This window comes from Corticium candelabrum, chromosome 1 (genome assembly GCF_963422355.1).
Source record: "Corticium candelabrum chromosome 1, ooCorCand1.1, whole genome shotgun sequence".
Lineage (NCBI taxonomy): Eukaryota > Metazoa > Porifera > Homoscleromorpha > Homosclerophorida > Plakinidae > Corticium > Corticium candelabrum.
In genome coordinates, this window is record NC_085085.1 from 15,898,688 (window position 1) to 15,915,543 (window position 16,856).

At 41.2% G+C, this 16,856-nt stretch overlaps 1 protein-coding gene across 1 annotated transcript; it reads left to right on the forward strand.

Moving 5' to 3' along the window:
• Positions 1–10,066: 10,066 nt before the first annotated feature.
• Positions 10,067–16,291, forward strand: LOC134180521 (uncharacterized). The gene is made up of 9 exons (XM_062647700.1): positions 10,067–10,917; positions 11,468–11,572; positions 12,357–12,464; positions 13,065–13,094; positions 13,888–14,042; positions 14,119–14,249; positions 14,309–14,613; positions 14,682–14,771; positions 14,832–16,291. The coding sequence occupies exons 1-9, from the start codon at positions 10,753–10,755 to the stop codon at positions 16,011–16,013; spliced, it is 2,271 nt and encodes a 756-aa protein (XP_062503684.1). The 5' UTR covers positions 10,067–10,752; the 3' UTR covers positions 16,014–16,291.
• The last annotated feature ends 565 nt before the right edge of the window (positions 16,292–16,856 follow it).

Genomic DNA, 16,856 nt, shown 5'->3' on the forward strand with positions numbered 1-16,856 from the left:
TGTTGTTCTAAAGAACGTCCAATTTGGACTGATCAACATGTGGGCTGATATGGTCTATTGTTCTGTTATGCTGAGCTTAGTTGCAGATGGTATTTTAACTTTCGGTAGATCCTTTTCAATGAATTAATTAAACAACTTTGTACATTTTAGTGTTGTTATTTCTGATAGCTTGTACCCCCTGGAGGAGTTGTCAAAGTGTGTTGGTTAATTAATTAAAGAGTTGGATACCAACTGGAGTTGCATTGTGTATTCTGATTTGTCACAAGGACACTTGATAGACGGGAGATCTACTTTGATCTCACTCTCTTTTTTGTTCCTTTAAGTGTAACCAGATTATTGAAACAATGTTTGTAGTTGTCACTTGGTTTTTTGGTTGACTACCTTCTTTGGGTAATGGTTTAGTGACAGTAAATTTTCTTTGTGGCTTTATGATGGTTTTTTTGATAGACAACATATTGATTGATGTGTGTACATTATTATTTGTTGTTGTAATGTGATACAATATTTACACTTGTATTGAATAGCCTGATGGTTTCTCATGATTAACTAACAAATATGTATCATTACTAGTAATGCATATAGTGAGAGAGGTAATTGTCTAATTCTTAAATGGAGAGTGTGTATGGGAACTGGTCTATTTTTGGTTAGCATTGGGTACTTTGCAGTAATTGTGTGTGGGTGTACCTTTGTTAAAGTTTTGGTAGTTAACACAAGATTATGAGTTTGAGAACCTGGCTTTTCAATGTATTCTTTAAACACACAGCTTTCTACTGAGATGATAAACTTGGATGGAAACAGGAAGGTAGCTGTTGAGAAGTTCTAATTGTGGCAAGGAATTGCTAAAAAGAGTCAGTAAGACTAGGTAATACTCTACAAAAGTAGATAAGGAATTTGCAATACAGAGGTGTTTCTGAAGTTTCAATATACAGCCATTACACTCAGTGACATACAGCATATTGGGAATCACTAACATATGCCTTTTAAAGTTAATTACATATGCTTTATTTGGCAGAGTTCCTGGGCACTCTCGATTTGCAGTTCTAGAACTGAAAGTGAGGGTGTGTCGCAACTGTTGGAACTGACAGAACCAGAACTACGAAAAATCTGCTTGTGAACTGGAACTGCTAACTGAAACAATGTCAATGCCTACTACGGCTTCATCAGCTACCATTCATCGACTACCAGAGCGACTTCTGCTAATGGCACCTTTTGTTGACCTTGTGATAGATGCCAATCTTCCTCAAATGGAGCAATAGAGTGCACCAAACTATTAGTACTGCTGTCTGCAAATAGTTTGTGATCACTCTTCCAAGACTAGCAGAAATGATGTGTGTCAGTTCCGTCAGTTCTAGCTGATTCATCTCGTTGGACGGAACTGTCAGAATCAGTTTGAACAGTTTCAGAACTAAATCGAATGTGAGTTCCAACAGTTTTGGCAGTATTGCACCCTCTTTGTGGTATGTAAATACATAAGTTCCTATATGGTAGTTCTGGGATTCCACAATGAAACTTATCACTTTACTCTAGAGACAACTTCTCAGAGGCAAACACACTGAGGCTTGTTGAAATTCACACGTTTCACAGTGTTTTGAAAGTTTCTTTTTTTCAGAGTTACATCTCCCACAACTATAGGTGAGGCATTCATCTTGCGTGCTGTTGTGGCAAGGCTGGTTGTAGTTTCATGCATTTTATTAAATCGCAAGCCATCTCCAGAAGGAACAGGATTAGGAAATGGCTTGATTTTAGCAGAAATGTTATCTTCAATAGTAACTGTGTTGTAGGACCACCTATCTTACAATGAGGACAGCTTTTTTTAATCTCAAAAAAAGTATTTCCTGGAACTGCCAGGAAGAAGCAGGCTTGCATCAACACCAGTCACAGTTTCTCAATCTGGTCATTTGTTGCAACTGGCATTGTCTGAACAGGTAAATTATGAATCTGGACACAACCGAGCAAGGTGTTTATGACAGGTTGTAGGGACTGTTTGTACTTCTGGTTGAATGAGAGGCTTTGTTTGTACTAACCTTCAAATGTGTCATGTGCCGCTGACTCTAGAAAAAGAGATTTTCAACATTATGCAACCAAGGCTGCTGCTCTCATAAGTCTTACTGATTGAAGCCCCAAATTTAACATGGACATGCATCATTCAAATAGAGTACAAAGCTATGACCAGGGCAAGTGCAAACAGCAATCAATTTATCCAGCTTTAGAGACAAAGATTGAAATAAGGGGTGCACACCTTCACACTACCAAACGTTAAATTATGGTCTGGCTCTCCATCTGTGTACAAAGAAGCATTGGATGTTGAGACGTGTCAACTTCAAGATGATTCAGATTTGCCTTCAACTTTGTTTCATGTTGAAGGGAAGTGCTTTGTTGAAATGTGGCATCATTGATAGATACAACAATTTGGCCTCTGTAAAAAGCTGCCCTCAATGCTACAGGGTACTTCACACCCTAAGGAGACACTTGAGATTGCTTGAATTTGGTGAATTCATGGCTACCAACACAGAATGTCACAACTTGACCAACAAGGACTGGTTTGCCTCTTTCCACAGCTGCACAGGGTATCCAGGTTTTCTATTTTTGTAGCTTCTCTGCGATATTGGAATAAGCATGATGCATAGTCTTGATCAGGATGATCATGACTGAGCTGGTGTCTTACTACTGTTTTTTATTAGATATCACAAGACAATCAGTATGCCTCTAAGAAACTTTTGACGAGTTTGATTAGAAGTGAAACCAATCTAGATCTTTGATGGAATAGTTGTATCATCAGGCAATTTTTTCTTCACCTGATTGTAATAGGTAACTCAATGTGTGTATTACAAAATAAGAACACAAAAAGAATGACTCAATAGCTAGCAATTGACTGAACCATCGGGGCAGTCATATTTACCGGTCTAGTCATGCAATTGTCAATTACTATGCAATACATTACACTACTCCCTTTTATGCTAGGCTCGTCCTCGAGCCTAATATTGTGATCAATCTGGTGGACATTGAACCCGTCAAGGATATCGAGCAACACTCTGGTTTGGTGGATCTTCTGGGAGAATAAGGTGGCGAAATTGAGGTGGACACGATTGCTTGCTTGTTTCATTAGTGCTGCAGGGATCTGCTCGCTGTGGTTGAATTCTGCGACAAATGCGATTTACATGAACGATTTGTCTCTTTCAACCATTCACAATTTCCAGCGTAACTGGACTTCTAACTGACTGCACAATCCAACCTCCTTCCCGTCGTGGATCTAACTTCCCTGCAGTTAGTATTGACAGCCAGCCAGATGGTGTCACCTGCACGAAAGGAGCGCTCCGTTGCTTAACGATCATAGTTCTCTTTCTGGTGTTTTGCCCTGGACCAGGTTTAGGCTTTTTCAGTTTACAAGTTTGCCGTTTGGACTAACAGGTGCTCCTAGCTCATTTTAGCGACTGATGGACAAAATTTTTTGTGATCTTTCCTTTGGTACTGCTTATATGGATGACCTTCTCATTTATTCAGCAAACGTTGAGCTACATGTGAAGAATTTGCAAGAAGTTTTTGTCGTTTACAGAAGGCTGGTCTTACATTACGAGGACACAAATGTTGCATTGGTAAACATGAAGTGAAATATCTTGGACATGTATTTTCGGCCAAGGGAACGCTTCCAAAAGAGGATAAAATAGAGGTAGGTTGTGAGGTATTGGGCCATTCCAAATGATGTAACTGAGTTACGTCAATTTTAGGAATTTCATCATATTACCAGAGATACATTCATCATTTTGCTGACATTGCAGGACCACTACATCAGCTCACACACAGATGAGTACCCTGCACATGGTTGGCAGAATGTCAGGAAGCATTTAAACAGCTAAAGGAAGCTCTGAGTACTGCCCTTGTCTTGGCGTACCCACAGTTTCACGCGAATGCTGCCCAATTTGTGTTTCACACAGATGCAAGTGAATCTTGATTGGGGTGCATGCTAGAACAAGAATCGAGTGGTGGCATACGCAAGGAGTTTGACCAAAGCGGAGAAATATTACAGTATGCAATATATTACATGATCAATGAAGTCTCAAGCAGAAATTGCCAAACCATTGCAACAGACCAGTTTGTGTCTTTGGCTTTGAAGAGCGACTCTTTGTCAATGTAGTCTGCTGCAGCATTTAGAAGTAATCATATTTGTCTTGTGGCCTTTGTCAAGTGTTTAAGTCAAACACCAATCTGGGTCTTCTGACTGAAGAGCAAGTCCAAGCTTTAAGTTCACCTCTGAAATTTTTACGGAAAGAGCAAAAGAATCACTTGTGACATGCTGGTACATTTCTAGTAGGAGTAAAAGAGAGACACTCGAGAACTTGGAAGCAATGTGTGAAGTCACATTTCATGGCATGTGTTGCAAACGATTGCCATGTTTTCTGGATCTTACTGATGACTTGTGTTGACCTGACCTGTTCAGGTGTGAGTCGGATCCTTGTGTTGGAGCTCTCCAGATATTGTACAAAACCACACGGTATTGCAACGGCTGCCTGCACTGTGGGAGTAGACTTTGTGCGTATGTAGGGAAGGTAATTCGAAGTCATGGACACCCTTATAGTGTTGCTTCTCAGTCCCAAGGAGCAAGGAATGGAGTCCATACACATCAGTCGCTGCAAGTTCTTGCTTAACCCTTCATAGAGAACTACTGTGTCATTGTGCAGACGACCTTGCTTTGGTGCCGGCCGACAGAAGTAGACTGCTCATCTTTACACTTCTAGCAGGTTCCATCTGCTTGTGTAGCGCTTTGACCGGATCTGAAGGCAGGATCAATACTTCTGTAGGAACATGTCAATAAAGATACAGTCAAACAAGCATCTCTCCACTTGTGACTTTTAGTGATTTCATGCCAAGAATGTAGGTTGCCAATTTCTGTACATCAGTTGATGAAAATAGATGAAGTTTTCCTGTGCCTTAGCCTCGAACTTCCAGACCAGATAGCACGTGAACTCTGGTCTGGACCACAACGATAATAAAATGATTTCAGAAGTAGTTATCAAAAGCGATGCTAAATGGCAGTCTAACAGCCTAGGATCATTTTAACTAGATCAACATATCATTTGTAAATGCCATGACATCTCACGAATGAAGAAGAGACGTCTGCCGTGTTTGCCATGATATCTTGGTGGATGGCATGAAGCGACGACTCTTTGAATCTTTGGCAGACCGCTAGCTAGTCTAACTGCTCGACTAGTGAGACTACAGCTCGACCAGTTGTCAAAGGTAATGGTCTAAAAAGTGACGCTGCTGTGCATGTTCTGTCACTGCAAGCTTGAAAAGATCGAAGAACTGGAGCTGAAACTAAAACTAAGATGTGTGCATGCACCATGGCCAGAGTCTTCATCACTACTCTGGCGTGCACTTAGCTGCCCACGAGGATTTCACACGTGCAAAATCAGCATTAGTGAACTTAGCATAACCAATTATTACTAAACCAATCAGAATTTACAACCGACATTCCGGTTTTAAGACGCTGATTGGCTTAGAAGGCTATTTCCGAAAGCATTTTAGTACCGTTCTGATTCAGACTAGAGTTCACGCAGCGCACTCTCTGGTCTGGAAGTTCGAGGCTACCTGTGCCTGTGCTTGTAGGATTGTTATAGTGGTTTGGTAGCGATGGTGTGATCCATGACAGGATAGACAAACAACATTCTGGTAGTTATTTAAACCTCTCATCACAAGAAGCTGATTCAGAACATTTCTGATGGTTCTCACAACCTGTCAACTGTCATTTTTGCCCCAGAGCTGAATCCAAGGTTCATGTCATAAATCATGTCATTAAGATCACTTTAGCTGCCAATCGCTACATTGTTGCAGAATGTTTGGTTGGCAACTTCATATCTTTAGACTGGTGCTTAGCAGCTGCATTAAAAATTGTTATTGCTAAAACTGAATAAATAATACCTGCAGCACTTACAGAAAACAGTGCTTCTGGGATCTACTTGGATCCTTCGTAAAGTCATGTCTTTTTTGTAGACAGCCGTGATGGTCTAAGTACTTCTGAAGCAGGGTTTGCTTCCGGTACTTGTAATAGACTTTACAAACCAGACTGATCTGGTTGAGCACGACATAATAATCATTATCATAACAATAACGATAATTAGTGATTTTCTAGTGATCATTGATATCGACTATGCATGGTGTTTGGAACTGGCAAAATCCTTGTAGTCCACACAATTAAAGTTATTGATATGCAAGTTACTAGTACCATGTGGATTACACAGAAACACGTACCTTTCTGGGACTTATGTGCTGGGTTGGTGGGCACCTAGCTGAGGGTAAATATCTCAAATGCTCTACTGAGAGGGTGATGATGCCATAATATGGCCACCAGACTCAGTTGATGAGATGATGTGTCTCAAGAGTTTAGGGAACTAGAAGCTTCTGACTAGATCGGGTTTACAGTTTTGAGGTCAAATGTATCATGTGTCGTTATGATTATTTAACTACTAACCTCCTGTTTTAGAACCCGGACTCTGTGCTTGATTGGTTATTTCAGGGAACAACCACTCTAATACCTAAGAATGACAAGTCTGACGGCCAAAATTGTCGGCCTATCACGTGTCTACTGTATTAGTCTTCTATAAGACCTCACTTCAGTTGTCAGACAGACGATTGGAGGGCATTTGGTTCAAGAAAACCTTATGGCATTGGAGAAGAAGGGTTGTCAGCAGGGTTCATTTGGTGCAAAGGACTAACTGTTGATTAACAAACTGCTTACCAAAGACTGTAAGACCAGGCACAGGAGCTTGATCATGGCTTGTTTGGACTACTGGACCAGAAAGTTCATGACAGTGTGCCACACAGCTTGTTACTCCGATGTCTGCAGCTGAATAAGATCAGTCCAGTCTTATGGATGCAGGTTCCTGTCACGTGTGATGAAGAGTTGGAAGACAGTAATGATGCTTTCCTACAAGAACGGTATGTACCATTACAATGAGGCTCACACAGATTAGGCGAGGTATTTTTCAAGGTGATTCACTTTCTCATTTTCTCTTCTGCATGGCTCTTAATCTTCTCAGCATGGAGTTATGGTTACGGCTATTGCATGAGCACTAGGCATGGTGAGACTGCCAACCATTAGTTTGTCAGTCATCTGCTTTACATGGCTGGTCTAAAGCTGTATGGCAGAAATTCTGATCAGCTGAAAGGATTGTTGCACACAGTTTGTACTTCTCTGATGACATCCAGATGAAGTTTTGTTTAGACAGGTGCGCTGTTGCACACTTTGTCAACGGCAAGCTCTTTGGATGGTAGGACAAACAGATACCATTAACTGTCTGGAACTGCATGGGTCAAGTCTACAAGTATTTAAGTGTGGACGAGAGTAATGGTATCCATCACAGCACTATGTGGGAGACACTCTGAGTCTGTTCAGTTGTGAGTAGTTTTGTAGAGTGAAGTTAGTTCTTTGGATCGAGTTGTACTGTCAGTTTATATACGCATTGTGCAACATCCTGTGGGCAGACGTTGATCAGCTGTACACTTTGTGCATCACAGGCAGTCAAGGGTTACAACAGATCGAGTTGACGTACCAGTGTTTGTATTATGGGGCTGGACTGTTACCCTTGTGACAGTTCTGATCCCTTCTGGAGTGTGATTCTAGGAAGTCCTTTCATTCAATCTGACGCACGACCCATCAGTTTTCTGCACAGTTGCAGAGGACTCTGGCTAGGGATGACAGTTGCAGAACCTGCACAGAAGTGGGACCATTACATATGACGGAAATATCTGTTTGATGATGCAATTATATAATACTAGCTACATTGCCTGTCTTCGCCCGGGTGCATTCAATTGTGAGGAATTACCATGAAAGTATCTTGTCTTAAGTTTTAGTTACAGTTAGATGTTCTAAGTAATTAGCAGCGAGTATTGCATTTACAGCGGATTCGGTATACCGCTCGTTAGGTTTGGATAGTGACAGCTGGCTCAAGGTGACATCAAATTAATTTAATTTTAGAAAACTTGCAAGAAAGAAATGAAATGCTCCTGGACTGAACCAAAATGTACGTATATATTAAATGTATGTCGTCTTTTTAACTCTAAAAGAAACTATTAAGTAATCCATTGTGGTGTCACGTATTGTGACCTTGCATTTATTTGTGACAGTCACCTATTGTGACATCACCTAGAGTGTCCTGTTAAGCGCTTTATTTCTACTGTTTCAACTGTGCGAAAGCGAAAAACTATTTATTCCCTTGCGTGCTATGCTCTTGAATGTCGTGCTTAGCAATCAAATCGATGTCAGACAGAATAGAGAGCTTTATCGCTCGAAGGTCGACCACCGAAGGGGACCCATCTATCGAAACCGACATCGTTACGTTCCTCTTCATTTGGTAGGCACGTCTGGAGAATTCAAGCAGTGAGCCATGCGTGAGAAAGTAGTAGGCACACAAACATTTAGGATCTTGTCTTTATATATATGTATAGATAGATGATACAAAGTCAGAAAATCAATATGACGCAATTCTGATGGTCTTCATTATATCTGAAGCTAATTCTGGCTTAGGGGACTCATTTACATGTTGATAAATCTGATATGTCAGTATATGTAATGCCTCTAAATCCAAGGTAATATAAAAGACACTAGCTAAGAAAACAAGTTGATATATGCAAAGTGTCAGTAAACTGGAAGTCGTTATACTGGTATATATTGAATGTCTACTGTAACAGGATCAGTATGTGTAGGACTTTACAGGAGACAAGTTGAAGAGTTGCACTTTGGCATGGAAAAGGCACCGTAGCTGTAGTCAAACATGTGTAGAGGCGTTGGAGTTCATGTTACATTGGTGCTTGTAATATGATCAGAGACAGAATAATTTATATTCATTTCTGTAAAAGACACTAATCTTTCAGTGAGTATTCACATATTCAGTTCTATCATTTGTGAGTCTTGAATAAGTTATTGAAACGAAAATGAGTTAAATTGTTTCATTTATGGAATTACCTGCCATCATCTGAAACTGAAGTAGGTTTCTCCAAACAGTATGTCTAAATCACTGTCTTAGGAAATAATTGAGGAAATACTTTCTTCTTTTAAATTTAACTCAACGTGTTAACTTGTTTGTACTAGACAAAAGGAAAACGATCGACTCTCCAAGAATTGGGGTCTAAGATTTGCTTTGACAAGTATCTTCAAAATTACTGTGTACAGGTATTTTCAAGAGTTTCCAGTATGCAACAGATATGATTTGGTTAGTGCTTTCTTATAGTGTAGGGTGATGGACCATAACCCTAACCTTGTACTGTTTTGAATTCTGTCTCTGCCTGACTTTAGCAACCATCATCCGTGCAATCAAAGTGCTCTTACTCACATGCCTGAACATCCTTGTGAACAAAACTGTGTTTGATTGCTATATTAGCAACTCATAGCTCCTCCATAAGTTTAGGTATAGGTATTACAAGGGTGCATGGATCTGACAGTCAGCAGATTTTGTGGAGGCTCAACTTAGAGACTATTGCACAATTAAGTTTGTAGACCCAGTAGACGACTGTATTTTATTGCAAAACATGGGAAGGAAGCCGGTAGTTTGTTAGTAAATTAACCTTTCCTAGATTTTCTCCTCCTGAGATTGTGCTCCAAGTGGAGATGTTTGATATAGTCATGGTAAAACTGAGTAACAATTAATTAGTGTGTTTGCTCTTTAATTAATTAATTAATTAATCATTAATGAAGTTGAAATTAGCAAGTTAGCAATTTGAAAACTATCTCATAGTGATTATTTAGCAAAGCAACTTAGTTGAAAGCTGAAACCTACTATTCATTGGAAGCTGACTCAGAGTCTTGTGTCTACAGGCTTCTGTCCCTATGGGTTTCAATGCAAATACAGCCATCTGGCTTCAACATTTCAAGAATTCGGTAGTACTTACTTATTTTCAAAGACTATCTTGTGATCATATTGTCATGTGTTTCAGTTCCAACAGAGAAGCCACCCAGTCTAGAGGAATGGCTTGCCAAGCGAGCTCAAATGAGAGCTGACCATCAATCAAAAGGTCAGAGCAGCAAGGGACAAGGCAATAGCTTTTACGGAATACGACTGCCAACTGGTCTTCCTCCAGTGCATCTCCTTCCTCCATCTGTATTACCGCCTGTACCGGGCAGTGAAGACAATCTGCCCTCCGTCTCTTGGGGCTGACAGGAATGTTATCTATGCTATCGGATTAGCCTTATCGTGTTGATGTAATGTGTAATGCAAGTATCATTGTACGTGTACACTATCTACACTGTTTGTGCTCCCCGCTGTTCGTTGACACCTTCGTGGTATTGTCCTTTTTAATCACCTCATGATCCAGTAATGGAGATCCGCCACCCGCTTTTCTACATTTGTGTCGTTACAGGAAGACGTTAACACGTGTAATGCTGCGGAAATGTCGTCCAATATCGAGGACTTCTGTGAGATTGTCTGCAGTGTGCGCATCAGCCACACAGTAGTTGGACCGGAAACGTGTATTTATGGCAAGCGGTTGTGGAATCCTTGCCATCTGCGTTCGTGTTGTATCGGCGACGGCAATCGAACTTATCACATCAGGAGTGATAACTGATAAGGAAGCATATCGTTATCTCTTGTCAAATTGGTCGGGTGGCATCGGCGCGTGACGTGTCAACAAAATGAGTGAGGAGTTCCCTATGTCTACAGTTTGCTTCCGGTGCTTCTAGATGCGATTGGCCCGGCGGCTTTGATTAGCAACAATCCGTTGGTCAGACTGTCATCACAAATCGAAGAGTCTGTTGCCTTTGGCATGATGACTGATGGCGGCGCACCTGGGCTGGAGACGAAGAGCACAGAGAAACGAGGAAAGGCGTCACACCGTCGCAGAACGGAGAAGAACAAAGGCAACTCTGTCGACGAGGAGATAGTGGACGGATTTGCAATGGCGTCGTTTGCTTGTCTTCACGGAGATGAGGTAAGCTACGTGTAATTTTTCGTGGAAACGTGGTGTTACTCTAGCCAGTAATTGTGTATATTATTGATTTTGTTTGTTTCAAGTTGGGTTACTCTGTACGCCTTATGTCTGGCTATTTTCTATGCTAGACAATCCGTTTGGTGATATTGCCTTGTCCCTTGAGGATTTCCCGTTTCTGGCATATGTGATAAGATTATGTGGCTTGATGGGGCGGGTCTAGTGTTGTGTCTGTTTTGATTACGTTTACTCGTTTCGCTTGGACTCGGAGCGAGCAGATGTCAGCTATAAATGTAGCACTATTCGCATGATGCATTGTACACGGAGCTGCTTGTCAGGATTTCATCACGTCTTGCGGCTTTTGTCCAGATTCCGTAGTCATAAGTAATCGCCTGTCTAATCGACTCAGGCCGTACTAATAAGCCATTCATTAGCTAAATGTAATTACCTCCAGCTGCTTACCTCCGACCACTGTTGCGCTCTGATACCGCACTGTGTGACATCACGGGCAGTTGCTGGGCGTGAAGTATCTCTTGTGACTTTTTCTGCGTAGATCCAGGCTGCTGGAGCGACGGCAGACAGCGTTATCATGTCGAAGAGAAGGGACGAGCAGGCGGTCGTGTCTCAAAAGCGGAAGGCGTCGCCTAATCGAGACAAGGTACGCTCCTACATAACACGCTGCCACATGGTGATGCATTCTCGCTACATTGTGCTACATGTTCTACACTGTACCAGTCGTTGTCGTTTTTTCGTATTCTCTATTGTCTCCTGTACGTATAATAGCCATGCAGATTTCTTTTCTCGTTTCTTGTTATGTCGCGCTTTTGTGGCAGTTCACGTGTTGAGTTGAAACACTCAGAAACACGTCGAAAGTCCCGTAGATGGACGGAGCGAGAGCAGAAACCGTAAGCGCAATCGACGCTAGCGGGCGGTTTGCTTATCAAGTCTGTAGAAGCGCGATTAGGCAATATGCGGATACAACAAGAGGAATCACGGCGTTGGTGACTAGTTAGGATTCTATTGAGCGAATCTAGATGTAGCGGCTATCAGCCTTTAGTTTGAATCTTGTCTGTCGGTTCGTCTCGCCGTGGGGTGACTAAAGGCTTGTGTATGTGCGGCAATAAGAGGCGTTTGCGGTGAGTCTTGTTATCGGGTTGCGGTAATTGAATCAACACCAATGGTTTGTAAGTGTCAACATGCTGGACCGCGATGAGCTTCTTTGTATGCTAATCAGAGGAATGTCCTACCATTTTTACTGGAATTCCTTATAAAAAAAGCATTACTGCTGTGGTTAAGTAAAGTTTATAAAGTAAACTAGAAATATTTTCCCGCACGTCTGGTACACTCCAACGCTTCTATTTAGGCTAAGTGGAACAATGACTATTTTAGGTAACACTGATGTAAGTGGCGTCGCCTATGTCTTATCTGTTGATTGGTTATAGAGCAAAGCTAAACATCGTGCAAACACCAGTGGAGAAACCAACAGCTCAGATGAGAGCCTAGGAGGCAGTTCGGGAGCAAGAAGCAAGCAATCAAGAAAGAAAGGAAAGGTGAGCAATGCAAGAGTAATGAAGTGAGGGCATGCGTAAAAAAACTACTAAAAAACATTTTACTGCTCGAGATCCGAGTTGTTGTGGGGTTCCCAGAAATTAGTTGATTTCTCTTCCTGTCTTGATAGCATTCAGATCAGTCAGAGTCTCACTTAGACAGACGCTACCTGGTAAGTTATGTCAAGCTCCTGTAGGAATGGCAGAGGCTAGGGGGATTCCCGCCAAATTTTTTTGCGGTTTTCAAAATATTTTTTATTATGTTTACATAACAAGGAATCCAATGACCGGCTATCAGACCTGACTGCTAGGTAGGCATCACTGAGGTCTGTGCATAATTCTTGGTTGGCTTGATAATTAATTGGCTTACAATCTTTACATAACTGGGTTACTGATGTAATCTTTTAGCATGTACTTGTAAACTAATCAATTGAATGGATTACTATTGCTACTTGCAGTTCAGTTGGCGCGTGATTGTGCATGTGCATCAGTACTTGTGTCCTGCACATCCCATTCTATATGTTGTTGTTGTTAATTGTTGTTGTTTCTGCTGCTATCTCTTGTTAGTTTGTGTTTTGTGGTTCATACTATTTTCTTTTCTAGTGTGATAGTGAGAGTGAAGGAGATGTCAAGGTGAGAACTGTTTGCTAAATTTCTTTGGTAAGGGTTAGGTCTCTTTGTAAAAATGCATGGGGTGTAGGCGTAAATCTTTTGTATTGGCCATGCATCTGTTATGGGAAACACTGAAAGTGTGAGTCAATGTGTTTGCTTCAGAATTCTATAGATAATACAGATGATTGGGCATCTCCATCTTAGTTTTTGAATGTTTAGCCACCCTGGTGTGGCCTCCTAGTGCTGAATTATGGATGTAGATGACTGATGTAGATATGTGGTGGGTGTCCTTGTCTTATCTTGAGGTAGAAAAGAGGATATAAGTGTAAGAAGAAACTGTGGCTTGACTTAGGTTTCTCTGTTCTGTCATGTTCTTTTTTAGTTGTAGATGCCAATGAGTTTGTTAATATCTGTAGGTGTTCTATGTATAGCAAGTGAAATACACTTCAATATGTAGTCAACAACTGATAAATGTATATTGAGTATAGACTTCACACACTGGACTTGCCTAATAATGACAACAACTGATTAATTGATACAAGATTTGTTGTTGCTATGTAAGATGGTTGGATATACATGTATGCTGTCATCCCATTATAGCATAATTAGTGATGGTACTTTTTGTGGCTTTTGCTACTCTACTGCTACCAGCAGGTGTGAGTGTAGTCTGGTGTAGCCAGACTCCTTCCCCCATGATGTGGCGGAAAGGGGCCTGGCTACGCGAGACTATAATTGTAGGTAAGAGGCCATGAAGTAGGAGAACTCAGTATTCTTAGTAATCAGTGAATCATCTTCAGTACTTGTTGTTGTCTAGGGGTGTGAGAGTGAGCACAGTGATCAAGTGAACCACCATCGAATGCTTAGACCTGGACCTGGAAACTTGAATGATCTATTCAAGGTAGCAGCCAAAGAGAGATCAAACCTCAAGAAACAAAGTTCTAGTTTGGAGTCAGATCAAGGCAAAGCAAGGTAAGAAGTGTACTACAAATATGAAAGACAGTAACTACCAGTGGTCATGCCATGCACATGTTTCTGCTGTGTACAGTAAATCGAGTGTTTCGTCTGCTGCTGGTGCCCCTTCAAGAGCTCCCTACCAACCAGGAGATTCTAATTCATCAAATTTTGAAGGATCAAAGAAGGCTGGGGTAGCATCAGTAAGCCACCCACATTTTCAAGGTTAGTAGTTTGCTTCCTATGAGTTGGTTGTGCTTGTTTACAATTGTGATATTATTCAGTTCCTGACCATGTGCCTCCTGAAATGGCTGCTGCATATATTATGCCTCACCGAAGTCCTTTTCCTATTGGAATCCCTGTCACTTCGTCAAGTTATGGCTTATTTACTGAACAGCAACAGGCGCAACACCAGAATCAACAAACATTGGTACAAGCTCATATACAGCACCAGCACCAGCATCGTCATGAGCATCAACATCATCACCAACATCAGCATCAATTCTCTTTGCATGGATCACATCATCTGCCAGCTCCTGAGCATTTATATGGAGGCTCTGTAATACCACCTACTGGACCCTCTGCAATGGTATAGTGAATAGTTATGAGTATGATTTAGTGCTGACGAGACCTGACGTTTTTCTTGTAATTCAACAGCATTTGGGACTGCCCTATGGCATACACAGCGGTCTGTCTTTGAGTAGCTCTGTTCCATTTGGTGTTGGACCAAGCGCATTCCAGCCCAAGGTTTGTTATTCTGACAAAGTGTATAAGACTTGTTGTTTCATTGTTTTAAATGTTATATAGAAACATGGTCATTGGTGTGCTGTTCATGGTTATATTGCATGGTACATATATCAACACAAACAACAACAGAAGTACATTAAAGCACATGTAGAAACACAGAAAGAATATCAGGCTAAAGTTGAGGCTGCTGCTAGTCAAACATCTAACTTGGGTGTCTATAATTCTGCTATAGCTTTTCATCCTAAAGTTCCTGTTCCTGGACTAGGGGTGATGCCTGAAGCAGTTAGACCTATCATTCCTCACGTGTTGGCTGAAGATAGACATACTGAATCACATGATGGTGTTCGTGGATTTCCACTTCAGCCCAGACCTCACCCAGTTGGCCTTACTAGACCATTAGAAAGTGAAGGCTCTAGAGCTGCAATGGTTTATGGAAGTTATCCTACACTGAATATGGGCAAAGATGGCAGATCTTTCCACCCATTGTATTCAATGATGCCATGGAATATGCTGAAGAAAGAGAAGGCTGATGAACTTCATGAAAATAAGGAACTTGCTAAGGAAGGAAAGAAAAAATTGCAAGATAAACGAAACTCTGATTTGGATCACTCTTGGAGTGGAGTAGATACTTCTGTATCTGCACATCACGGATTTGACCATGTAAAGAGTTCATCGAGTGCATTCAGCAGTGTTGGTAGTGGACCTAGTATTGGGTCTGGATTGGGTATTGGGGCCTTTGTCAATCACAGCAGTGCTGCATCAGTTGGTCCACAACATAATTCTAGTAAAGCAACTGTATTCTCAGGAGGTGTAACATCAACCATGCTCAACAGTATGAAGTCCGATTCTAAATCTGAGTTAGAGGATAGACCTGCTAGCAAATTGAGAGAGAGTCCCAAGCGTTCATCGACAACTCGAGGAATCGCAGCTTCTCCATCATCACCAAAAAGACCTACAACTCAGCACTCACCTTCCATAAGTGCACCCGTGATACCCAGACAAATGGTCTTTGGGAATTCTCCTCATATGCAATCTTTTGGTCTAACCCCAGGACATGTGTTTGGAGGCGCCAGTCCTTTTATGGGATTCCCAGGAATGGGACCAGGAGGAATGATGATGCCAACGTTTGGCAACCCCATTGGAATGTTGAATATGCATCCAGCAGCAGCTGCAGCATGTTTTGGACAACATCCATTGATGAGTTTTGAAGACAGATCTCGAATACCAGTGACAAAGTCATAATCAAATGTGCACTGGTTTTATAACACTGAGCATTGGGTTTTAGAATACAAGAGTGGTAGTTTGCTGCTAGCATATATGCCAGTAGCTTGTGTATGTATGTATGGGCACATGTTTGTCATATGTACTAGATATTATGTGTATGCAACCTGTGCGTTGCCCTGTTATTAACTGTCTAGTGGACACACCATGACTTGACACTGTTGTGTACATCATTAGTTATAATTGCTGTTATTGGTAGTTGTATCATATGTAGGTAATATAATACAGTGGTACTGAGAGTGTTCTCTGCAGATCTCTAATTCACCTTCACCTTGAGAATGTAATCATAAGAGCATTCTTTAAATTTTTGTGTAACTATTCAATTTTCTTTTACAAAAGTACATACCTAAAACACAAAAATTTAAAAGCATGTATTATTGAAAAGATTTACATCATCATGGACAAATATTAGGACGTCGACGTCGACGTTGGGTGGAGAGGTCTTTAATTCTGTAGTAAATAGATCATTTGCTACGGTCACACTAATTATTATTTAAGACTGGTATGCGTTGAAACAAGAGAAAGGGAGTTATCGTCGCGTTCTAGGCTTTCAACTACGCACGTGCCGTGTTAGACAAGCACGTGCATTTGTCCGGGACTTAGCTAATGGGTCTCCTAAACAGTTTCTGAACAGACGCCGCCAATCTAAATTACAGATCTTTGGCAATGTTTATTAAATCTTTTGTAAGTGTTTTGTCAGGATAAAACAATCGAGCACACTTGTGTATGTTGAAATTTAGATCGCATCTAGCCTCGCGGTGCCAGGCCAGGACGTGATTAAAATATCAATGTAATGACGTCATT

Bases quoted from the DNA above. Each gene is read 5' to 3' on its own strand.
- LOC134180521 (XM_062647700.1), top strand. From the start codon at position 10,753: ATGATGACTGATGGCGGCGCACCTGGGCTGGAGACGAAGAGCACAGAG. The intron at 10,918-11,467 runs GTAAGCTACGTG...TTTTCTGCGTAG, and splicing joins CTTGTCTTCACGGAGATGAG to ATCCAGGCTGCTGGAGCGAC. The intron at 14,250-14,308 runs GTTAGTAGTTTG...GATATTATTCAG, and splicing joins AAGCCACCCACATTTTCAAG to TTCCTGACCATGTGCCTCCT.